The 25,803-nt window shown below is 39.9% G+C and overlaps 2 protein-coding genes across 3 annotated transcripts in view; both read left to right on the top strand.

Annotated features, from left to right (window-relative positions):
• oxct1a (3-oxoacid CoA transferase 1a) overlaps positions 1–9,522 on the top strand; it is a 40,878-nt gene extending 31,356 nt beyond the window's left edge. The window contains exons 16-18 of one of the 2 annotated variants that reach the window (XM_046387726.1): positions 6,973–7,074; positions 7,181–7,257; positions 8,268–9,522. In XM_046387726.1, coding sequence (XP_046243682.1) covers positions 6,973–7,074; positions 7,181–7,216 — 138 coding nt within the window. In that variant the 3' untranslated portion in view covers positions 7,217–7,257; positions 8,268–9,522. Of the gene's footprint in view, positions 1–6,972; positions 7,075–7,180; positions 8,040–8,267 lie in introns of those variants that run through there. The other variant, XM_046387724.1, reaches the window with a different exon arrangement.
• A 154-nt stretch (positions 9,523–9,676) lies between these two features.
• On the top strand, positions 9,677–23,538 carry plcxd3 (phosphatidylinositol-specific phospholipase C, X domain containing 3). The gene is made up of 6 exons (XM_046387723.1): positions 9,677–9,850; positions 19,026–19,282; positions 19,655–19,828; positions 21,296–21,471; positions 22,100–22,201; positions 23,223–23,538. The coding sequence occupies exons 1-6, from the start codon at positions 9,748–9,750 to the stop codon at positions 23,377–23,379; spliced, it is 969 nt and encodes a 322-aa protein (XP_046243679.1). The 5' UTR covers positions 9,677–9,747; the 3' UTR covers positions 23,380–23,538.
• The last annotated feature ends 2,265 nt before the right edge of the window (positions 23,539–25,803 follow it).

Below are 25,803 nucleotides of genomic sequence, written 5' to 3'. Positions count from 1 at the left end.
GTTAAGGAGCTCTGCAGTGGTGGAAACGGAATGGACTGAATGTGAAGTTGTGGATATTGTTGTGTAAAGGGAAAAGAAAATAAGAAAACAATAAGCAAAAGTACAAGGTTGAAAATAGTGAAGAAAAGTGAACATGGAGGGTAGAGGGCAGATAGAGGAAATGGAGGTAGGTGGAAGGAGGAGGTATAAATGCTGATTGGGAAAAAAGGTGAGAGGGAAAGAAAAAAGTCCAGAAAGAGGCCTAGTAGAATTTGGTGCTGATGTAGTTTTTGTGTCTTAATGTACTCTGGTCAACTCCCTGTAACCCTCTGATGTCTTTGGAACTTGGTCATTGAAAACATGACCCATCAGGGGCGAAGTCAGGCACCGTGTCCGTGCCCCCTCCCCCCAACAAAAATCTGTTCTTTTATGCTCTGCTGGTTCTTGTTGTAATTGCACAACATTTCTAAGCCAGCAGATTTCTGTCAATATTTATAAAGGTTAAAGCTCTTTCTACTGCCCCGCTAACAGCGGTACCACCTACCTCATTTCAGCGCCTGCTATTTTCTCTTTCCGTTCTATTTATTAGTACTCACTTCTCTTATTACATCTCCAGTCTTTTGCTTTTTTTTTGGGTAATGGTTTGAATTTTTACATTCTACAATTTATGACTTTTTTCATTTCCTTTCATCTCTATCAATACACAATTTCCTCTTATTCTTCTGTCCGCCTTGCTTCTTTTCTGACCTCTCCATCCCTCTTCCTCTGCTCTATTCTTGTGAAAACTTGTACTGTGAATAAGTTTGTTGGAAAAAATCTCTCCATTCACACCAAACAGCCAACGTCCATCCCTGAAGGTCGACATTCTGAAAACGCTCTTCCTTTAACAATGCTTCTTGGTAGTTCAGACAGAGAAAACTGAGCATTTAAAAAAAAAAGCTGACATATGACTGTCAGCTTCTCAGCATCTCAGCCTACTGCCCAAAAAACTTATACTTGACAACAGTGTTAGAAGGCAATTTTTTGTTTCTTTTGGGTTCATGCTATTACTGCTTGTTTTGAAAATCAACATACTGAACAGCACAATTAAGGTGTTGTCACGTTGATGTGCTTTTCTGTTGCTCTTGTTAAACAGCACTCGTGTAACACAATGATTTGGTCAAGGCTGTCACTGCTGCAGCGCAGGAATTATCATTAGCTTAGTTAGTCAGTCGCTTGCAAGACTGTCAATAAAATTATGACAACAGAAATGGAAAACTATGTCAGTGACAACACCCATATTGCATATTAAGCTCTACTAAATGACAAAATTGGATTAAGAAGGAAATAGAATGAAGATCAAATGAGGTGTGTCCTAAAACAGTCTGTCCATTCAACCCCAATCATTAGCAAATATGGTGGTAGCGATAATTATTGTTAAACAATATATACCCGTGACCTGGAAATGCTGTGTGTGAAGGAAAATGAATCCACATCGTTGTGTCATTTTGAGAGAGGTGAAGGAAATCACTGCAGGTCATTTAAATCTACGTATATTAGGTCCAACCGGTGTATATGTGGTTTCACTTTATACGGTACTCACTAAGCTGATTTTCTTCTCATCTCAAACAGTTGATCTATATTTCAGCAGGCCTCCATTTGCCAAAACTAGTACACCTAATAGCTAATAGAACGGCAGCCCGGAACCATCTGACTTCATTATCTTGAATGTGAGAATGTGTCAAAGTCACGATCCTTATTGGTTGAATAATAACAAATTTAGATTGACAAACACAGTATTGATCAGAGATTTAGCTCTTCAAAAAACATTGTTCCTTGACAGCATCTTAAGGGATGGTCATGTATTATCAGTGTTTGTATTTTGTGTGTGTGTGTGTGTTTGTACAAGCAAGCATATGACAAGGAGATCTAAGAGCACATTTTGGTACCCAGCTGGAGGATTAACACACGAGTAGGCTTGAAGATTTTACTGTATTAAACACTGTACTCAGTTCACAGCTGTTTAATCACAGTTTGTATACAGTTTGTACGTAATATAAAACTTCGAATACCCCTTTTTTTTTTTTAGTTGAAGTCCAAAAAATAAGCTGAAACATAAAAAAAAAAAACACAAGAAAATTGTCTTCAAATTTGAAACAGTCAATGTGCCATTTTAATGAGAGGAAATTATTTTCCCTCACACTGCCAGTGTGATTTAACTTGCCTCTGACAGATTGCTGGAGTCCTTGTGGTATAATTTAACAAGTGATACATCTGAAAGTTGAACAGTCTGCTCTGCTACCAGGTTCCTCTCTGACTATGATAAAGAGGTGAACAATTATCTGTGACTGTCTGAAATGTTGATCAATGTTGTTGTTGTTTTGTAATTGGTTATAACCAATTGCAAGTCTGTTCCCTGCAGAAACATTACCGTGACATTATATCGCATACATTTGTTAATAATTGCAGAGGATGTGGTGGTAAAACAAATTTATGAAAGATGTGGTGACCAGTTAAGTCAGCTTAAGACCGGGACAGTTGTCGTGTGATGTTTAAGCCAGTGTTTCTACAAACCAATTAGGCCTTAACGTCTAAACTCAAGTGGAACATTTTTATTCATTGAATTATGGCTAAATTAATAAAATATAACAGCCCAGCAGCATAACATTAGAGTGTTTTGTTCTTTGTTAGCCAACAACACCTTGTGTACAATTACTTGTGGGCTGTGAGAAAATTATTGTGGTGGGTGATCACCAGAGGAGACACCAGCAGTAGCAAACAAGAGACTATAAAACAGTACCTTCTTAATAAGCCTGTTAATGGCTATCCTACATTTATTCTTCAATTTTGCTATCTTTACAAAAAAAGCTCCAAAATGAGAGCAGAAACCAGGACCTTCCAAACCTCACAAAGAAAACCCACATTATTTTCCCTCCACACTGGCACACGTGCAGATGCTGACATGCACAGTGTATTCACACAAACGCAGCATCCTCGTTGGCTCACGATGACCCCGAGGGGTGGTAAATCAAGCGTTGTCCTAAATAGTGTTGATGTGATTTGAGAACCGGGGTGGCAAGAAACCTGTTGCTTCAGGCAGTTTCTCTGTTGCGTCTCCTATATGGTTGGACCATTTTATACACCATGTTGCTATTTCGTCTTGCTTTGTTTTTTTTTTTAACCACAGTTCCACATTTCTCGTTTGCAGTACTGCCATGGAAATGATAGATTGTGATATACATTTATTTTTTGCTCATCATATGCGCAGTGAACAAATCACATCACTTCCTTGGCCCCTGGGGCTTGGGCTGTTGTCATGGTCTATATGCCAACTATTTTCTCCTCTCAATAGTTATTTAGGAAATTATATAAATGACAAATAATTGCATGTTCATTCATATGACACAGAATGACTCCTGAATTATTCAGTCATCATAATGGGCTCAGTAAAAATGTTACCTGTAACATATTCTGTTATGACAGTAGTTATTATTCCAGCAACCAAAATGAAGTTCTTTCATGGTCCTACTGTGAGTTTTTTTAGTCTCAAAATCTGCACCTTGGATGCACTGACTTTGAAGTGTTCGTTGGAGGCTGCAATGTTATTTTTCATTCCCATCTCTTTATTATACTCGCACTTTAATTGGGTGAGTGAGTGATGGTGGCTTATTGTTGTTGCATGGTGTTCAGCCCACTTCTCGCCAGACAACACATGGGGCAGACTAGCAGCTTCTTAATGACTAACTGGCATCAGTCTGGTTAATAATGGTGGTGACTTTGAAGACTGTGAAGAAAGGTGACTCAGCAGTTTTCACAACAAAAAGGCTGCTTTGCAAGTGGAGGCACAGCTTGTTTTTCATCGGTAAAGTGTGATATTAGAAACTAGGTCAGTCGATAATTACTTTAATTTACTTTTCCAGACCTTTTGTGTCAAGGTCTTGGACATTTTTTTTTTTACAAAAAAGAGTGCATCAAATTGTGAGCTCTCATTTAAATCACACAGCACCCGCCATATCTGCATGTCATTGTCACACCTATGTCGACCACCTCTGGCATATTTCGGATGAATCTTTAATTTTCCCTCATCACTTCCAGTGTGTCGTGATTAGAGATGCATGTCAGTGTCTGTGTTATGCATAGACCCCTGTTCCTTGTGACATTCCATCTGTCTTGCTATATTGGAGTGAGATATCTGCCTCCTGCCCTGTCAGTGCATGTGGTCCTAATGAGCTGAGAGTCCTGACGGGCTTTGCCTCCATGTGACTGTGGCTAAGCTTGTCAGTCCCTGCTGAGAGAAGCAACGGAAACCAGCCCAGCTCACTGTGCCTGGCCCATCATTTTTCCATTCTGTGCATAAATATGAATAATGATAGCACATCAGGTTCCTTTTTGAAGAGTTATTGTCTAAAGTGTGCTAGGAGTGGATCTGACCAAAAAACTTACCTATGTGATGCAAATTGCAGTGTTGTTTTTTTTTTTTCTTCTTGATTTTCAAATCCTCTGTAGACTGTAGCAAGACTTGAAATAGGCTATGACTTTTTGTCTTTTTCTTTTAATGCCTTTATAACTTTTTACATTTGCACCATTAAAACACAATATTGCTTTAAAATTATTATTATTATTATTATTGTTATTATTGGACACAAGATCCTCATCTGCCATGCCATTAGGTATAACTCACATTGCATTGTATATTTATTCAATCAGCTTTGCCATCTAGTTGTCTACATAAGCACTGTTCGTGTAGCACAGATGTGCTTCTGATAGGTGCTTGAGGATCACTGAAAATGAGAGCTTTTCTAAACAATTAGTTTACAAAATTTTTACTTTTATGAAACTCCTTTTTTTCTTTTTAAGTAAAGGCTTGATGATGTTGAGACAGAGACACAGCACAAGTCATGTTCATGCTGATAATCTAACCAAATCCTGAAGCAACCTTGAAGCACTAAATGTACATAGATCCGTATAAGAAGGCAAGCCAAACTGTGTTTGAGACAAGATGACATTTAGGACAGAACAGACTATTCCACTCAAAAGTTGTAAGGAATGAAATTATTTTAAGAAAGAATTATTTTAGCTCATAAAATAGGGCTTGGAGTAGTCACAATAGGTTGGTTTCCTGAAGGTACTCAATAAGTGTTAGAAAATGTACCCACTGCGGGACTAACAAAGACCTGTCTTATCTTAAGCATTAGTGTACTGAATTGATTTTCTTTTTCTTCTTTTCAGAAGACAGAACATTTTACTTTTCTTTAAATCTGCTATTCCAAAACTGATATAGGGGTACAACTAGTCCAGTTATATTTTAAAACTGACCTACAAGACAGGCAATCTTAAGTGGCCTGAATAGCAGAATTGCACTGCCGAAGCTACACTCTAGTGTTCAGAAAAACAACTACTCTGCCAAAAATAGGTAGCGTTATTCAAGTCAAAACGTAACAGTTAGCTTCCTCGCTGTGTATGGGAGCAGCACTCATGCTCGCAGTAGTACAGATGTTGCTAGCCAAGCTACTTGCATGGCTTGATGACAGTGATTGAGTGTGATGAGCACGTCGCAACACAGAGACACACAGAAACTCCTGGTACTGCATTGTTTGGGGATTCACTTGTACTGGTGCTTTCACTCAGCCGCAGTGTGTTGTATGTGCGGAAGAAGTACTACCTCACAGCTCAATGAAAATTGAGGCTATGAGCAACAACAAAACCCTTCTTCCCTTTGCTGCATGATTTTTCTTTGTGATGGCGATATTACATTACACTACACTAGATCTCTCAGAACTGACAAGTTGGACGGTTGTATTCCTTATCCCTGTTTGGCCGTGCCTGCTGCCTTATCTGCATCAGAACAGGAGAGTCTTATTGAAGCTGCCGCAAGTGGATCCATGAAGGAACGGACAGTGCACAGAGTATGGAGCCGCACTGTCGAGACCTTTATGCCCTTTGCCACCACATACTGGTGTGAGAGTGACTCCTCTGCTCTGATAAATATGATAAATATGAAAACAAAGCGGAGGAACAGATTGTGCGTGCAAAGTGACTCAAACAAGTCATATGGGGTGGGGGGGATGGGGATGTATCTCGAGTTTGAATGTCTGAAGGGGTATGAGACTGTAAAATGGTTGGGAGACACTGCTTTAGATAAATTTCCAGGAGTTGAGGTATTTTGCCCTTCAAAGTAAATGACTCTTCATGGTAATTTACAAAAGGTTTCCACTTCACAGCTCTCCTACAGGACAAACGCCTTAGGCCACATACAGCATTTCATTACTTTTAAAGATGTTTAAATCTCCAGGGGCTTCATTTATGAATTGTGCACAGGGTTTGTGCATAAACTGTGTACAAGGTCATCTGCATTCATGAAACCAGATTTTTTTTTGTTTGTTTGCTCATTAATGTTTGTATATTCAGAGCAACTCCTCACAAGGCATATGCACAAACCCCTGTTTTGTGGTGTTGTAAAAATGCGATCACAGGTAACATATAATAACCACAGAAAGCAGCAACATTGTTTTTAACCACATCAGCATACTTGATAGATGCCTGTCAGCAACCCAGTGTTTTATATTCCAACCCCATTATTCTTAATTGAATTTGTTTGTCTTTGATGTTTCAATTGTTGAAAGTAGTGCAACAATGAAAATGTAATTGCTCACTACTTTTTAGTGGTCGAGAGAGCTTAGGATCAACTCTCTGAGGCTTTTCAAGGATCTGTCACCAATGTAATTGCAGCTGTTTTGTCATTTATGGATGACACTGAAGTGGTACTCTGCCACCCCCCCTTGCCTGATGCACTCATGAATTTTTGGGGGGTTGTCATCTCTCATAGGTCATTTCAATAATTGAGGCCCCTTACATCCTTGTCTGTGACCACTGATCGTAGTACCATTAAGGGCAGACTCGTTCCTCTCCATTTTGTCTTTGTGTCTCATCACCCACTGCCATCTCTGTCTCTCTGTACATGTCATCCTTTCTTTCTTTCCCTCCCTCTATTTCTCCCATGTTTCTGTTCGCCAGGCTGTGTTTGATGTAGATAGGACAAAAGGCCTGACTCTGATAGAAGTGTGGGAGGGGCTCACTCCTGAGGATATCAAGGCATGCACCGGCACAGATTTTGAGGTAAAGTAACTGTTTGGCTACCAGTGCTGTATTTCATTTTCTGACTTTGAGTATCATGACCGTGTAACATTTCTTTTGTCCTTGTGATCTGTCTGCTGTCTTCTAGGTGTCTCCCAACCTGCGGGCCATGCAGCAAATCTAGAGGAGCCCGCAGTGTGTCTAAGGAAAAACTCATGTTCTGTGGTAAACACATGGTGATTTAGCAGCCTGAAATGGGTCAAATAAGCTTATAAAATGCAAACACTTGGTTCAGATCCTTGGTAATCAGCTGCAAATATCAGAAGGATTTACTGCTCAGTAATATTAACTGAATGGGATTCACAGGAGCCTTACATATATGGTTCTTTTCTGTGTTCTAATTTAACAGTTAGGGAACATTACATTGTTGCCTATTACACCACTAAGCTATTCATTTTTACTAGTAGTTATGCAGCTACTACCAAAGTATCCATCTAAAAGTGATATTTCAAAAAGTATGCATTTTTTTAGTATCATGAACAAAACACATAAAGCAATTTAAACATGAATTATACTTGCTGTTGATGAATGTGTTAATGTAACAGGATACAAAGGGCTGTAATGTAATGAATTTAGAAAACAAATGTGACCTATAGGTCAGGTGATTCTTCAGTACATAAAAAAGGAAATGTGTATGAAGCAGTTAATATAAATTTTCTTCTACCAAATTACACATCCCTTATAAGACATCTTTGCTTTTCTCTATTTTGGAAATGAGGGAGATGTAAAAATCTGACTGTTATAACATTTTAATAACATCTTTAATAATGTAATAATTACCTCTGCTGCAGTGTCAAACTGTTTTTTTTTTTTCTCAGCCTCACATATGATTGAGTTGGTACATTTAAGCCAGGAAACACGAAACCTCGACATTTTTTCACTCAGATTTGCTGTCCCCTTGCCTTTGTATATACAGCATAAAATAAAATACTGTGTGCTGAGTGAAACAAGTGGAATTTCTTTTCCTCTAAACCTTGTGACTTGTGACAAAAAAAACAAAATGTCTTGAAAACCAACAATAGTTGGCTCGTGTGTTCAAATTACTCAGCTCATTGCAGTGATTGAAAGCAAACAACTGCGTTGAGAGTGATGGCTTCTGACACTCTACAGGTTACAGCTTTCTATAAATGGACGGTGCGTTTGCATTGACATTCTTGATGTGATTTCTCCACTAGAGTAGAGAGGCACTGCCATTACCTGAGGGGTGTTACATAACTGGAGAATTCAGCCAGTGGGCTTTCAAGAAGATCAACTGGATTGGATCATCAAGCAGAAAAATGGAAGAAAGTGACAGGGACTGTTGCCACTGGCTCTTGATGTTAACCCAGTGCATCCCTTCATGATTCATATTAGAGTGGTATACCCCATAAGCCTACATTTTCTTAACCTATTTCTCATACTTGTACTGAGATGCAATGAAAAAGAAAAGATGACGGGCTTTTACCCAAATAAATAGATTTGAATGTGTGAGCGATGCAACATACAGTGCATTATGGACAGAATGACCTGATATTTGAGTGTACCGCTTTGGACTGCTTTGGATACTTGCAGTGGTTGAAACCCTTATGTGAGAACATTAACAAACTAATAGGATCGACCTCTTAGGTTAAATCACTTTATTTAGTTACCAAGCCAGAAAAATAAGCAATTTGTATAGTAGCTTCATTGAGTTTTATGCAGTTTAAAAGTTTAATCTCTTTTGACCTACTCGGTTAAATGTCTCATTTTAAGATGGCCAGGAAGCTGATAATCACACAGTGAATATGTCATTGTCACTGCTCTATTAATTGCAGTGATGATGAATCATATATGAATAGATGAATATGGCTCTCAGTCATCCAAGTGCATGACCTCAGACGTGCTCATAGGTCAACTGAAAATTACATTTAAAATAACAGCTAACAGTCATTCAGTCTTATGTAAAGTAGAGCTCTGTAACGAGATTGTGTCCATCTGTTATACCAGGGAACCTCTGTGTCTGGAGACGCCTGACAATTTGGCTAAAACTACTGCCAACGAGCAGGCTGATAGGATCATATATTTGAAGGGTTTTTAAATCGTGTTTCAGTTTTCGAAATTCTCAAAATACATCCTCAAGTGCACCACTTTGTAGGCCTACTATGAGATTATCTTTTGTAGAGTTGACATATTCCCTTAATTACACTGTTTTAAAAGAGTAGGCTGTGTTGGGTTATGCTGCAGCTATTTGTTACACCGGTGGCTGTTTTGATCGCCGTGTGCCATGAATAAAGAAAAAATTTGGGGTAGTCTCTCCTCGTTTTGAGAAACACACTAATACTGAAATTACGAGGCGATGTGTGGTGTTATTTTTGTCCGGTTTTGTGATTAAAACCGGAACGTGTTATCACTGTGTATTACTGCTAAAATGGATCTTTCGGATGCATCCAATAAACCGCATTTTCAAATTTTCATAATTGTGCTGCCCGTTCAGCTCCGGGGGTGTGGACTGTGCTCGGCCGCGCTGTTGTGTGTGTGTGTGTGTGTGTGTGTGTGTGTGAGGGAGACAGAGAGAGAGAGAGAGAGGGTATGTGTGTGTGTGTGTGTGTGTATGTGGACAGGGAGAGAGAGAGAGAGAGAGCGCACTCCAGGTTGGCGCAGGCACCGGGAGAACGGAGCGTTGTGCACGGCGGCAGCATGGCTTCGTCTCACGGGAGAAGCGACCTGCGGTTTGCAGACTGGATGGCAAGTTTACCGCAGAGCATGCACACTATTCCGCTCACCAACCTGGCCATTCCCGGTAGGTGTTTCTTTCCGTTGCCCAAGTGTAATTGGGTGAGGAGTGTCCGCCTCCTCTTATCCGCGTGTACTGCATGCAGCTATCGTAGTACATGAGAATAAATACGCCAAATAAACTGAGAGTTAAAATTCAGAATTGTATGATGCTTTGCAAACTTTGATGGTTTATTTTACACCTCGTGCAGCTTCTATAACCTATATGGCTTTAATTCTATTGTACACCGATAGACCAAATGGTAAGACCTGTTGCGCAAGTGCCATGTATCTGGAACAGTTCCTCTTCCTTTTGTAGAGCTCCGCTGTCTGAAGGTTATAGATAATACCGAGATCATTTCTGGCTTCTCCAGCTAATATTCCAAACGATGAGAGTGCTAGAGGTAAAATAAAAAAAAATAAATAAATAAAATGAAAGCCTGTCAGAGCCTGTCCTGAGATTCAGAATAGACACACGAACTATGCAGCTCTGTTTTGTGTGAGACCTTTGGCGTTTGTCCCGGGGTGGTGGCCGTAGAAGAAGAGACAGGGAGTGGGATGGTTTCAGTCTGTGCACTCACATAACCAGCGCTTCTCACAAAATGAGATGTTGGCCGTTTAGCCAATCAGTGCGCAGGTCTCCCTAAACTCCATTCAAATTGGAAATGCTGGTTGTAAAGCCCACCACTGATCTGACTGATGGAATGGCTTATTAGCAGTCAGTTAATTCCATATCTGCTGCCTAGTGATTATCACACCTCCACACAAAGCACTTTCACTCTTCGTTTTCTTGCATTTCTAAGCCTTTGTGCTCGCCCTTCTCTTTTTCCTCATCTCTCTCTCTCTCTCTTTCAGTCCCTCTTGCTGTTGAACTAAAGACTACCTGGTGTGTTCAGGCTTGGCATGTGCAATGATGGCATTTCAAATGCAGATGGCTTTGAGCTTAGTGTCCAATGAGGCGTGGCATATTACCAGCACTGACCACTAAAGGATGCCAACACAAATGCAGTTAATTGTATATTAAATCAAATACCTCCTGAAAGACAGAAACAACATGGCATGTATTACCTCATGCTTGTAATTTTATTGACTCACGTGACTCAGTTTATCCATGCCAAGGCAGCATGGAAACATGCTCTGTCCCATTTAATTAGATATCATTACTTCTTATTGGCTCTGCAAACTGCAGCTCAGCTGCTCTCAGACTCTCCTCCATTTGGATGCAGATTCTGTAAACATCCTCCGACTCTGTCTACTTTCTTGTGTTTGTGTGCACACATTTGGCACAAGGTTTGTGAAAATACATTTCATAATCCAAAGGATTTTATAAGGACTTATTTTGTGGCAACCATGTGTTCTTATTGACGCGTGTCTGGTTTCTTTCAGAAGTGTGTCTCATATCACATGCTTTCGTGTCAGAACACAGCATTGCGAGCCCTTGTTCAAGCAGGAATAAAACTGGGACAGACAAGAAGTAAATTAGACAATTATCTTATTTCCTTGACAAGCTTCTGTCGTTTTCCTAGTTGGAAGAATATTATTCATTTTAGATTCCTGCTGTACAATACTTAGCATCCGCCCACTGTTGCCTGTAATTCAGTGATGCTATATTTATTTTTCACAAAAAAAAGTTCATCAGCCGACATCCTCCATGATACAGCCCAAAGCATTTTGGAAATTTGGAGTACTCTACCATATGGGGGTGATGTGATGGTACAGTGCTCTGCTGTTGCCAAAAAGCTAACCAGTCCCCATTGTGTCTGTGCTGCCAGCGTTACAAGCATTGCACAGCTGTACTCATTAGTATACATAATCGTCTCTATTGGCAATGAACTTAATTTAGGGTTTCATGGTGACAGAGAAAACTTAATTAGCATCTGATTTTTATGTTTTAATAGCATCTATTGATCATGTTTTAAGTCAATATGAGGTAATGCAGAATATATATGGCTGTACAGTTTATAAATTCACCATAGATTCTCAAGGTAGCCTAGACAGATACCAACAGCTGCTGTAAGGCAGACATTTAAAATATATATGCTGTGATTTAAATGATGGACTTAAATCAACCAGGCCAATCTCTATGTGAAAACAGTTAGAAAGCCTCACTATGCTGTATGTGTATATGATGTATCATGCAGGCACTCACTCCTGCTTTAAACTTTTTATTTATTTATTTGTTTGTTTTTGTACATTGTTTTGTACAAGGTTTATGGTTTGTGTAACCAAGGTATGCGAGTGAAACAGATTCATTTTCACTCATTTAAAGGTAGCAGGGCAGGTAGACCTAAGGATATTCCCTCAGTCCGTGTGTACCGTGTAGTGACAGTAATGGTGAAGGGCCATCTAACGTAAGCAATGATGCCTAAGTCCATACAGTATGTATGGAACATACAGGTATGTGTTGTATGTTTATCTACATCCAAACACTGCAAATCAGTTTCCATTGTAAGGCCAGAGTGTCAACAACATGGTTGAGACAATTTAAGGGCAAAGAAAGAGCTGAAAGCCCAAATGAATTGAAATTGAATGAAAACACCAATAAATCATTTGCCTTCCTGAGGAGAGCTCACTCAGTGTTTCACCGTTTTGAAACCTCACTGAAATTTGTCCAGAAAGAGAAAGAAGAGCTGTGAAAACAAAATTTTGATATAGATTTAAAAACAAACATTTTGAGACAAGAGGTTATTGAGTGCAGTCAGATTTAGATTTTTTTTTTTTAAATCAGAGTGCACCATGGAGCATAACTACTGACCACTGAGTTGTTCATGTATAATTGAGTTTAAGAGTTGTTTATGATGCTGTGACTCATGGTAGCACAGCAGCCACGCACAATGTGGTTGTAGCTGTTATTGTATAAAAATAATACACATGAGCATAATCCTTCCGGTCCTCAGAACCACCTTGTTTTGTGTGGTAAGAACATGTTTGCTTTCAGACAACATGACTCAGCCCTCTGTTGTTGGCCCCACATGCCACTTAGGCCTCTCACTGTGCCGACCTATCGAGTCTACAAGTCAGATGACCTGCACCAGCTCCACTCTATAGTTAATTGGGAAAAAGGCGAGGGAACGAGCCGATGAGGAAAAGGAGAGAGGAAGTGGTGGAGGTTGTTAGAGGAAGAGAAGGAAGGGAAAGCTGGAGGGAGTAGCTACTGCTTTCTCTTCCCCAGGCTGATCCGTGGGGGACATGGTGGGCTGTTTTTTTTTTCTGTGTCTATTGTTAGATCTGTGAGGTGAGTGCTGCAGACTGCCTGGTTGCAAGGTGGTCAGCAAAGGTGTGTGGCCAGAGATACTGTCAGTCTGTTTTTCGGTGGTTCTGTCATCATGAAACAAGCTTTACTGAAGGAAGGGAATAGCTTTCAGAATTTCACAAAAATTGTAATAAATTGGGTTTTTCGGTATGTTTGATATGGGGGTAGATGTAAGATTTAGAGTATGTGCATATGTCTGTTAGATGTTTACAATTAATTTATATTAATTGTGCCCTGGCAATTGAACAAGCCAAAGTATTTAATTTAACTCTCTGAATTTGAGGTATAGGTGATTTAATAATTTAAATTCTTTCTGGCTTTTTACATTTTAATTAATCGATTTCTGGCCACTTTGAGCAGAAGAACTCTAAAACAAGCCCACAGACATGCAGTCTTGGTTAAAAGAAGCACCTTCCTTTCAGTCTGGAGTTCAGTGAGGTTGTCCGACTTGTGCTGGACAGAGAGGCTCTGAGTGGAGCATATTTCACTGATGAAGTGACAGATAATATTGTGGTAGCCTTTCTTTATGAGAACTGTCCAGCATTGGTGGTCACAGTTAGCTAGTCTGCCCTGGTTAGTTTAACTTTTAGCCCATCTTTCTACTCAGTGTTTTCCAGGATTTTTTTTCCCTTTCTTTCTTGTCACTGTAGTTGTTGATGGCATAACACACTCAGGCTTGTGGTACAAACTAGCTTTTTGAATCCTTTGCCCTTTACCACACTGATTGGCAGCATATCAGTCTCATTTATTTATCACACCAACTGGGTGATGACCTCAGACTGGCACAGATCACATTTTCTCCCCCTGGCTAGCAGCAACATGATGTTTGTCTGCGAGCCATCCTCTGACATGGCAGCTGGGTTCTTGTTCTTAATGTGGTACAGCATCGTGTCAGTACTACAACTAAGCTGAAGATTAGCATCACACAATTTATACTTACTATTTAGCCTTTCTGTAGGAAATGTTCCCATACGGAGCTCCATTTAGTATGCTTCATTTTTTCTTTACTTCAGACTGCAAGCCAGCAATGCCACTAGTGGCGTGTGTATAAGATAAGATAATATTTATTAAACTAAATACTAACATGCAGAATGAGTCAATAATATTCTCGTTGGTTAGATGATAGATAGATAGATAGATACTTTATTGATCCTGAGGGTTAGTTAATTCAAGGTTAATTGGAGGTTAACCACTGACATCCATAGTCCTGACATATTTCCCATATAAATATTTTATTATTAGTATTATTATTTACAGATTTCACATTACATACACTGATTTGTTTTATTGTTAATACGAACAATAGATATGCAACTAGTTTTCTGTATTATGATGAACGGAATGTAATAATTTGATCCAATGATTGGCCATGATACAATCGGTACATCCTGAGCAACCAAAATGTTTTGCAAATTAATTTAAAAAATACTCAAAATATCAAAAACTACATTCAAAAGTAGATACTGGTGTGTTTCTCAAGGGAGCCATGCTGAACGTCTCCAGTGACTGACAATAACAGGTAACAAATGAATAGCATACCTTAGGCTGGGAGGAATTGGTGAAGGCAATTGTATTATGTTAAGATGGCCCTGTGGACAATAAAAACAAATCCATTGCAGAGGAGGCATTTTGCCAGCTCCTTCAGAAGAGGCCCAGCACAGGACTTTTAGCTGTAAATTTGTCCATCAGTCCCTTGACTGCATCATTCTGCTGCCACTTAAGCCGCTGAAAAAGGAAGATGAATGGTATCAAATGCCAGGATAAATAGAGAAGGGCAGGAAATCAGCCAGCTAAAGGCCATTGAAACCAGAAGATGTGAAATTCAGACAAACAAAGATGGAGAAAATAGAGACAATGTTCCTCTGACGGAATTGAAGCAAATGGGTGGTAAACATGTGGGAATGGTACAGCTATTTTCTATAATGGATATGCTTTCACGAATCACAGTCTATCTAAATTTCCGTTCAGTTCAACCAAAGTTATTGACCAGTTGCACATTCTGACTATTTGGAGCTCATGACTTCAGACAGTGACCTTAAAATTGCTCAGACACCAATCGACGGCTGCTGTATGTGACAGCAAAGTGTGGAGATTTTCTTTAAAGAATGTTTTTACGAATAATAGCAAATGCATCTGTATATGGCCTCCTTAAAAAAAAATAATCCATTTCAATATATTTGCAAACATTTCAATTTTAAGTTGCTTGAGTAAACCTTTTGTCATCCTATCTCAGAACCAGACAGAAATGGTTAGTTATGGATTCTCCACAGGCTGCATTCGCCTCACCACCGGCGGTTAATTGGGTTTCTAGCAGGAGAACATTTATCTCGATTCTAAAAGTCAAATAATTCATCCTCACCGGAAACATTTCTGCTTTATGCGCTTCGCCACTCGAACACGATGGAAAAGTGTAGCAAGGTAGGAAATAAAACAAGACTAGACACAATTGAATGTTATTTTAAAGGACAGAGTGCGGGATAAAGTCGATGGAAAGAGCGACTCTCATGGAATTACAATAAAATCATACAGAGAGAGATACATGCAGGGAAGGTGTAGAGGAGATAATGGGGAGCGTGGAGCTCATGTCTATCTTTTGTTTTAGCTCATCTCCATCTTTACCCTGTTGGGTTCCATATCCTTCTCATTTTCCTCTCCTCTCCTCTCCCAGCAACTTAAAATAGATTTTAAAAGCGTCCGTGGTGGGCATAAACCACCAGTGGTCCTCTGAATGGTCTGCTATAACACAGTCAGAATGACTCAGGTAACACAGGTCAATTCTCTAAGGTAATAGTCATCACCCAATGCCACCGTCACCCTCGTCATCATCACCACCAAAGGAATAGCTGTATTATTGTCTTGATTGGTTTGAGCCTATATCTGTCTCTCTTTAGCACTCTGGATTTCTGTTTCCACTCGCTTTGTGTCTTCTTCAGTCCCAGTAGGACATCAGCTTCTGTGTGTCTGTATCTCTCACATGATTATATTGCTGATGTGAGGGTAGAAAAGTTCACATCTTGCACTTAAGAAGGTACAATTCTGTTTGGCCACTGTGACAGTCTAAAGCCATCAAACAGCATGAGAGCAGAGTTTACAGGAAGTAGTTCAAAGGGTAGTTCACTGTGGAAGAGGCCAGGAGGAATGCAGTATTAGGATTTTTCTGCTAAATTGTGTGGTAACAGCGATTGCTGTTTTACTGTGGTCGTTACTTAGACACCACTGGCAGTTAAATGTTATGAAGAGCATCCTATACTGTCTAATGAATCTGAAGTTTTGGTTACTGTAGATCAGAATTAAAGGAAAACGACTCTGACAGTGTTGATTATTGAAATTCACGTGTGCATAAAAATCCATTGCTTCCTCAAGTTTCTTAATGAATGTGTTGCCCTTGAGTCATCGCACAGTATTGAGGTGGAGCAAATTATTTCATAACATAAACAATAATTCATCATATTCAGAGCTCAGGTAGCAAAGCTTGGCTGTGTTGCAATGTAGTCTCTGCTCGCACTCGGCTTTCTCTGCAGATGCTTATGGATGTTCTGCACACAAAACGTTTTCCCTTTCGTTCTCTGTTTTCGCCTGTGAGATGGCTGCTCTTGTCGTATAGCATATAGCACAGGCTTTTGTCATACATATTTAAGGTTAGCTTTCATTACAGCTCAGTAAGATAAAGTCGGGTGTCAGACTGTGGAATTAAACGTGTATGAGCTGTAATTCTCTCCATAACATGTCACAACAAGAAATACTTAAAGGTGGTTATGAATTTTGCAATTAGACCCTTAGCTATTACAGGTGTGTGTCCGTCGTAGAGACAGCCAAACACAACATAGTTTCAGCCTCTTAGATGTGAGACATTTTTGTTTACACACCAAGCAATTAATTGATTAATGGAGGAAGCAATTAATAGTTCAGTGGATAATCAAAATAATTGTGTGACACAACCTTTCAGAGCCACAGAGAAATCTTTCCCCACAACAACAGCAGAGCCAGCTGTTGCGACTGTTTAAGGTCACATTGTGGCGAGCTGTGACCCTGGCGCTATGGTTCAGCCCGTAGTGATGCTGTTTTGTGTCCTGCCTCTGGATTCAGCTGTCTGCCCTGCTTATGGTCATTCTCTGGGCTGACTGCACAGACCTGGCACTATAGTGTTAGCTGAAGGTCAATTCAGGTTCTGTGTCTGCCCGTACGTGTGCATGTGTGTGTGTGTGCGTGCTGATGGTGGGGGGAAGCGACAGATGTTTGTTTGTGTGACAGAATTAGGGAATATGATGAAAAGACAAAAAGAAGATGAGAAATTGATTGCAGCGACCAGAGCAGGATAACGTCAGGTTACAGTCTGTTTATTTTGCACATAACACACACACACACACATAATTCTGACTTACATGGCAGGACATGCGACCTTCGGACGTAGTTAACAGAATTCACTATGAATCAGTTGCCCAGTGTTGCTCAGGATTGTGACACTCTGTGAGATTGTACTGAACTGTTCCTTCAGTATTTTTCTTTTAATACAGCTCCCCCAAGGTTGAATTAAACACATAATAAAACTGAGCATTTGTTCAGCGAGTTGGTTCGACCAAATGACAGTTGTCACTTTCTCACAAATAGTGGTAATAATTGATAGTTCCTGTCTCATTTGTTGAAGTATTTATGTATCGTATCTGATATTTCTGTTGCATCTCCAAAACAACAGTAACGAACGTTAATGTGTTCGTGATTCTGAATTCACCAAAACTATAATCTATAGCTTCACAGCTTTTTTGTCAGAAATGCTTTCCACATTGGAAATAAATTTAGGACATTTTGATGTTTTTGTGGGATCATAAAAAGCAACATCTAATTGAACGCAATAGTTTAGGTCCGTCCTGATGTCTGTCAGTCCTGCTTGTAAAGCTACGTGTCTTTTATATCTTCAGCAGAGAGCGAAATAGCTGTCATCTTACCGAGAAATGTGTTGAATCAAAGCCAGCACTTTTTCTTTTTCCCTGCCTCTGTTCAAAAGCTCTGCGAGATATTATCTGATCTGTTGAAAAGGCCTTAAAAATTTTCAGATGAAATTGATCTTATTACTGTTTGGGAAAGTTTCATAAGGAAAATACCAATAGGAGTTGAAGTGGTTATGTTTTGTTAAGATCCCTGTAAAAGGACTATGATCAAATATATCAATTGCATTATGAATACAATAAAACCGAGTGAAGGATCCTATAATTTACAAGGAATGACACTATACATATGCAAGTGTAAGAGAGCTGTGATGAACAGAAATGAACCTTTCTGAGGGGTTTAGAACATCTCCAGGGATTTTGAAAGTATAATCAGACCAGCACCGGGTTTAACCAAAGTCTTAGTTAGGAGCATACTGTTTGTTAACCAATTAATCTGCCACTCCTCAAATACACACTATCTGCACGTTGAGTAAGCTGGACCAAAAGCAAAAGACAGATATTTGTGCTTAACTCCTGACATATCAGGTTATTCTTCTTCTAATGTCAGAGATGGCTCAATCTCAAATAGAAATATACACATAAGACCACTGAGCTCACATAGTGCACAGTGGACCATACAGAATCCAAAGGTAAAGAATAATAAAGGGTGTACAGAAGAGGTAGAAACCCTCAACAGACAATTTCATTTGAGGATTCACTTAAAAAATATACACTGGAAGCTATATAAGAAAAATATACCACAATAAGCTCAGCACTGCTGTTCTGTAGAAGCTCGGGTTTGCCTGAGAACTGTGATGGGTGAAAAACATCAGTGTGTGTGAGCACAGACACAGCTTCTTTTCAAGCTGTCAAGAGTTCATGACGTACGACCACAGAGGCTGGTATTCACACAGTCAGTGTTGTTGCCATGTACTGACCCCTCTCTTACAGCTGTGTCCTTCTGGAGAAATAAAACAGGCCTCAATCAATACCTGCATTCACACTCACGTTTGTGTCTTCTCCAGGTTCTCATGATTCCTTTAGCTTCTACATCGACGAGGCGTCTCCAGTGGGCCCCGAGCAACCGGAGACAGTGCAGAACTTTGTTTCTGTTTTTGGCACGGTGGCTAAGAAGCTAATGAGGAAGTGGTTAGCTACACAAACTATGAACTTCACCAGCCAGCTGGAGGCTGGTATTCGCTTCTTTGACCTGCGCATCTCCACCAAGCCCCGTGACCCCGACAACGAGCTGTTCTTCGCCCACGGGCTCTTCAGTGCCACGGTCTGCAAAGAATTTTGGTGTTTTTTGATATGATGAATATTTTGCAACACTTGTGGTATCTAAGTGATGTGTGATGTGTGTGCATTTCTGTGGATGTGTGTGGCAGCATATTTATGTGTGAGTGTCATACAAGGTGTTTCAGTGATTTTAAGTACATCACACATGTTTGTGTATGACTGTGTTGTTACAGGTTATGCTATATACAACATTCAACAGGGATGCTCAGATTACAACAGACAAAGAGATTATGATTCTCTGTTCAGGATGCCATTACTCCACTATGTTTGCTGCTATATGAATCTTCAAAATCTCATATGTAGAACCTTTAAAGAAATTATTAATATGAGCATTGTTATTATTTGTGTTTTGTAGGTGAGAGAAGGTCTAGAGCAGATCAGCAGCTTCCTGTCGGCTCATGCCAGAGAGGTCGTGTTCCTCGATTTCAACCATTTCTACGGCGTGCAGAACCTGCACCATGAAAAACTGGTGGCCATGTTAAAAGAGGTGTTTGGAGAGAAACTCTGCCCAGTCGTCTTTGCTCAAGAGGTACTGTAAAATTCAAATACACTTAATGCTTCACAGAGAGTGGGATTAAAAGCAGTTAGGTGACCTAGAGACATTTATTTTTGGATGCTTAATTCACCTTTAGCAACTCTTGCCTGAGAAAGGACATGGGAAGACATTTTTGTGTGTGTGAGCGTTCAAGAAGCTTTTGAAAATGATTGTTTTCCCAACCCTGCACGACACTTCTTTCTGTGTTTTGATCACTTGAGATGCAGAATGATGGTTATCACATCCCTACTTGTTACATGCCCTTTTGCATAAAAGTCGAGTAGCAAAGTCCTCCCATGCTCTGATTTGCCTCTGTGTTGCTGTTGCTTTCCGTCGCTTTTTTTCATCTTTCACTACATGGTTCACATCCACCCCACCCTGAGGTGATGGAGTATGTGAAGAACCTCTAAGAAGGAATACCCATCAGCCTTAAAACTCATCAAACCAAGCCAGTGTCACCACTCTAAGATCATAAAGTTTCCTGTCAGGTGTTGGTGAAGAGGAAAAGGCCAGTAATCACAACTGGATTCTGGGGAAATAATGAACTTCTTCTCAGGGTTGTAGGGCATCTAGGTTGGTATTTAAATCGAAAGTAGACAAATGACTGGTGTCCTTTCCTCCCCCATATTCACTTGTTCCTCCACTCCTCCTTTACGTATACTGTAATAGTTAGACCTTAGACCATATGTCTACTGTAACATAAGGTATGGGTGTGGGAGGAACTATGAAAAGGGCTATTTTCCAGCCATAACCACCTCCCTGTGCACTATCTAACTTAACTGGGTATTGACTTTAATCAGCTCACAAGGAATACTGATTTTTGTTGTTGTTGTTGCTGGCTAAATTGATTAAGCTACAATTAAGCTACATTTCAGCAGAGATGTAAATACATAAACATGCATTGTATACATTGTTATAGATAAACTGAAAAAGAAATCACACATTGAACTGCGCAAAAGTGTTCTCTATTGGAACTTGGAATGCTTGAAATGGAATTTCTAGCAGGTAGCCTTAAGTCTTTGTAAATCTGTGAAATGTTGTCAAAAATATGTTTTATCTCTTGAATAGCTCCTAATAGCTATAAAAATAAATACAAACTTAAATTATGTTTTGTACTCTTCAGGTTCTCCAATCTTTTTGTCGACAAGCCATGCGCTGTGATTAGACATAGCTGTCTACCTTTGGAGATAAAATACCTGACAATTTCAATCAGAATCGCGTATTGAACAAAGCTGCCTAATGATCATTACATCATGAAATTATATCCACTTATTTCTATTTGCTGTCATTCAAATAAACATAACGCTTTTGAAAATGTTCTCTCTAAGTCAGCACAGATGGGGCTCCTTTATATTTACTATTCAACATCCATAACTGTTTTTGCCCTTTGTCACCTTCCATCATTTCTCCCTTTGCAATCTTCTGCTTCCCTGAAAACACACCTCTTCCCTCCATCCCCAGGTGACTCTGCAGTATCTGTGGGAGAAGGAGTACCAGGTGCTTGTCTTTTACCACCACCCCATGGCTCTGGAGGTGCCCTTCCTGTGGCCAGGCCAGATGATGCCTTCTCCCTGGGCCAACACCACTGATCCAGAAAAGCTGATTCAGTTCCTCCAGGCATCAGTTACTGACCGCAGGTCAGCATCTGTATTTATTCCACTGTGGGCATGCTATGTCCTTAATATATGATCATGATCATAATCATGTCTTCTGCGCAATTGGTGTTTTTATTGCCTCTGTGTCAATGTATTACTTGTATTTTATTTGTATTATTTGTATTGCAAATGTCCAAAAGTCCAATCATGACATGCTACCATAGTGTGATTTTGAGTTATTGTCATGATGTTCGTTATATGCTCAGAGCTTAGGATGTAATGACTGATAATTTAGTTCAGTCAGTTCAAAATCGCCAACAAAGAAGATGGAAAATGCATTCTATGTGAGCTATGTGACAGTTGTATAACATTAGGTACAACTATATTTTTAATGTATACACCCATTCACACACACATTTAAATGAAGCTGACAGTAATGGGGAAAATGTTCCTCAAAACCTGACATAAATTTGCATGTGTCCATATTTTTTCTGACAGAATAAGCACTTTTGTTCCTTTGTAGACGCTTAAACTAATTAATTCCAAGTAAAGCAAAGTGTATTTATATGCAGCACCTCTCTGTAGTGGATGTCATATGCTGCTTACATAAACAGATAAAATCTACTAAAAATCCGTCAAAAACAAATTGTGAATGATGTGTCTCCTGCAGGAGGAAGGGAACTTTCTTTGTCTCCCAAGTGGTTCTGACACCGAAGGCCAGCACTGTGATGAAGGGCGTGGCCAGTGGACTGAGAGAGACGATCACAGAAAGGTGTGTATGCCTGTTCATCTGCTTGTTTGGGCGTGACAGAGAGAGACAGAAAGAATAAGAAAAGTGTTTGACTCCCACATTGAGTAGATGCAGGGTTAGCACCAATGGTGGCACACAGTGTTATTCATCATATACACAGGCACTGTGAGACCAAAATTACAGCAACACCTCAGACACCCGAGGCCACAGTAATTATGTGACTTACCATAGCAGCTCACAACAAAAATTAATGGCCTTGTGCACCCAAACACATAAACAGTCACATGTGAGTCATTGTGGCATTTTATAACTAAATCCAGAGGCATGTTGGTTTTTACAGGTGTCTCCAGGCGTTTGACACTGACCTCATTCAAGTTTTATTTTTGAACAGCTGCCACAAACCCAAGGCATCGCTTCTATTCTTCTCCCACCCCCCCACTTTCTATATCTCCCATTCTCAGTTCTGGTTTAGGATGGTTTTTCCCCCCCTCCCCGATTTACCTCAGCTTTGTCTGTATTTCACTCCCTCTTAATGTCACCAGTTGTTTTTTTTTTTTCGTTTTTAAAAAGCCTCAGCAGCAAAACCATCAATTTTCCTGGCATGAATTATTCATTTGATAACGCCGCTGTCAGCCATTCTCACCAAGCGTTTGGTGACTTTGATGTAGGCATCCTTCAAATTTCCATCCGTTCGTTTTGCCGCACAGACCGCCAGTCGAGGTCTTGACATAATAAGAAAGCCAATGTGAGGAGGAGACAACTCGCAGAATTTTGCCATGCAGAAAGCTGGGCGAGGCATCTGCAGTAGTAACACCCTCCCCCGGTGCACGGCTCACATGTACACGTCCAGTGTGTTCAGAATATCATCCTCGCAGCTGGAGCCTGGCTTGCAGACATCCCATGCTGTGTCACAGAGATCTTTTATCACAGCGCTCTCTGTGCTATTCCTGTCTGTATCTTTAGTGACTTTAACCCCCACCCCCCAACCCCCCACCCCTCACACCCCCTTTGCTTTTTTCTTTGTTTTCGTGCCTCCTCCCAGGGCCTTACCGGGCATGATGCAGTGGATCAGATCACAGAGACCTGGGGAAAGCGGCATCAACATTATCACAGCTGACTTTGTAGAGCTTGGAGAATTCATCAGCGCCGTCATCACCCTCAACTATCACCTGGACGATGATGAAGATGACGCCACCTGAGAGGCCGCAGGGAGGCGTCAGGGAGCGCAGTCACCATGCAGCGCCAGTGGTTTGGTCTGTGCTCTCACTCTTTTCTCTTTGGCATTTATTTCAGGAGGGGAGCTGCACTGCTCCTTTCACTTTATTTAGGGCTATAGTGATTTGAGAGATCAAAAAAGCGAAAAGGGGGTTGAGAGAAGTGAATTTGGGTTGAGGAGAAACAACACAGGTGTTTGGATGGAGCACAAAGAGGATGAGGTTTTGTTTGTTTCCTATTTAGGGATCAAATTTGTTTTTGTTTTTTTTTTCTATTGAGAGATTCATTTCCCTTACTTCCTGTGCTGTAAAAATAACTGCTTTTTCCCTCTGATCAAGTGTACTGTTCAGTCTTACCACTTCACCAAGGGTAGATTCCTCAGAGCATATCAGCTTTGTGCTAAATGTATTGGTGCGTCATTCTTGGTACTCTAGTGACAGTGACAGTTTTTTCAGAGGCTGTTTCAAAATAAGTTTGTGTTACTTAAATCACTCAAACTGTAGGCCGGTATTAGCAGCTAGAGGTTGTTTGTCTTGTTTAGAAAATCTGTCCAAGATAATTTTTCTAACAATATGCATCCCTGGCCAGACCACCGCGGGTGTTACTGAAAAACACTTTGAGCAGCGTGAATGCAGACTGCACTGAAAAAGTGTTTTTACAATGTGTTTACTCGATACATACAATGAACAAAGCATTTTCCATTCACTAGTAATCTCTCAAGGGGCTTTCTCCCAGTAATAGTCTCCAGTGAAGTCAGTTTGCAGCCTCCACATTGATCAGACACCTTTGTGATTGGTAAACTATTGACCCACTCATTTAAAACCCTAGAGAAATAGAGAGTGAGAGCGCGGCTTGGCCAGCCAGGAAAAATGTATTCATTCTGCCATGTTTACTTTGTCTTTGATGCATCCAAACATAACATTAATTTTCACATTGTAGATGTGTTTAAAATTTCAGCATCAACTATTGCTACAAGGTATCTTACAAAAACAAATCATTTGTTTAGGACAGCTACAAATGCAGTCAGTGATACAAGTCCTGTCTAATGCTTAGGAATCCAGCATGATAAATTTATTAGATTTAGTGGTGGGTGCTGAATCGTGATAGCCAAGTATAAAAATACAGTACATCTGGGTACAAGAGTGTATCCACTGTCTGTGTTTGGTCCGCCGAATGCTTTCCCAGTGTGTGTCTATACTTACCGCTGTAGTATATATGAGTCATCATGAGATGTATCATGGTGTTGTGTCTTTCATAATAACAGGTGGTAAAGTTGCTCAACGCTCGCTCTGAGACCCATGTTTTTGAAGTCAGTAAAGGGTAGACATCATCAGTTGGAGTCAGGAGGTCTTAATGTGACAGCAGTGCTTTGACACTTTGGGAAATAATACAAATAAATGTTTGTTCAGAACTATCTGTAGATCTTTGGTGTCTGCTTTATTAGATGTTTCATGTTTCTGACTGTTTCTGAATCTCTGGATTTCTGCTACATTCTCGTACATTTAGTACACTTTCATTTTTTCTTCATGTTTGATGCATTTCTTTCTATACCCTGTGATGTTTCATTTCAGATGGCAAAAGTACTTTGAAAATGCAATTGGAAAGACAATGGAAATATTTTTATTGTAAAATTTTACGCTTTATGCATGGAAAAAAAAAGATACTAGTCAGACATCCACACACCTTATGATCAGTGTGGCATTTTCTGCCGAGAATGTACTCTGTAAGTTGTCTAGTTTGGTCATATAAAACCAAAACAGGAAACTCAACTATTTAGATTTGTGAATGTATGTGTCTTGTAACTGTGCCATTTCTAAAAGTCTCAAGTGATGGAGTGACTGAGTATCAGCTACAGTCATTTTTTTGTATTGTATGCTTCACTATGGAAATGGGTTCAAGTTTTAGAGTGCAAACAGTACTTCTTTCACTTCAGTGTGGTTTCATGTTAAAATGTTTTATATTGTGGAAAGTTTGTACATACTGTAATTGCAAATAGCATACTGCCGATAAATTGTAAATTATTCAAAGCACTGCAAAGAGTCATTGATGATTTCTTAACTTGTACCTTAATGAGCTAGCATACTGCTTCTTCTTTTTCATATTTTCAGTTTTGTGCATGAACCAGAAAGTTCTACATATGTCTATTGCTGTTCACCAACAAGGTGTGTCAGGTCTGCGAACCTCTTCAGTTACATTCTGCACACTGTTCTCAAGAGCATGGATACATCTCAGCTGGAAGTGTTTTTACCCTTTAAGATGAATATCTAAATTTATTAATTTTTTAAATGCTGCTCACCCCCATGCAGATTAAGAATGAACCCACACAAATGAGCAGACTTGAAAGGCTTGCAAAATGTGTCGTAAGGACATTTGTGTCTTCCCTGGTCCAAACTGTTGTCATTGCTTTT

The sequence above is a fragment of the Scatophagus argus genome, chromosome 4, assembly GCF_020382885.2.
Source record: "Scatophagus argus isolate fScaArg1 chromosome 4, fScaArg1.pri, whole genome shotgun sequence".
In the NCBI taxonomy this organism is placed as follows: domain Eukaryota; kingdom Metazoa; phylum Chordata; class Actinopteri; family Scatophagidae; genus Scatophagus; species Scatophagus argus.
Note: the sequence above shows the minus strand (reverse complement) of the source record. Positions and strands in the feature narration are given on the sequence as shown.

Bases quoted from the DNA above. Each gene is read 5' to 3' on its own strand.
- plcxd3 (XM_046387723.1), top strand. From the start codon at position 9,748: ATGGCTTCGTCTCACGGGAGAAGCGACCTGCGGTTTGCAGACTGGATG. The intron at 19,283-19,654 runs GTCTGCAAAGAA...TGTGTTTTGTAG, and splicing joins ACGGGCTCTTCAGTGCCACG to GTGAGAGAAGGTCTAGAGCA. The intron at 19,829-21,295 runs GTACTGTAAAAT...CTCCATCCCCAG, and splicing joins CAGTCGTCTTTGCTCAAGAG to GTGACTCTGCAGTATCTGTG.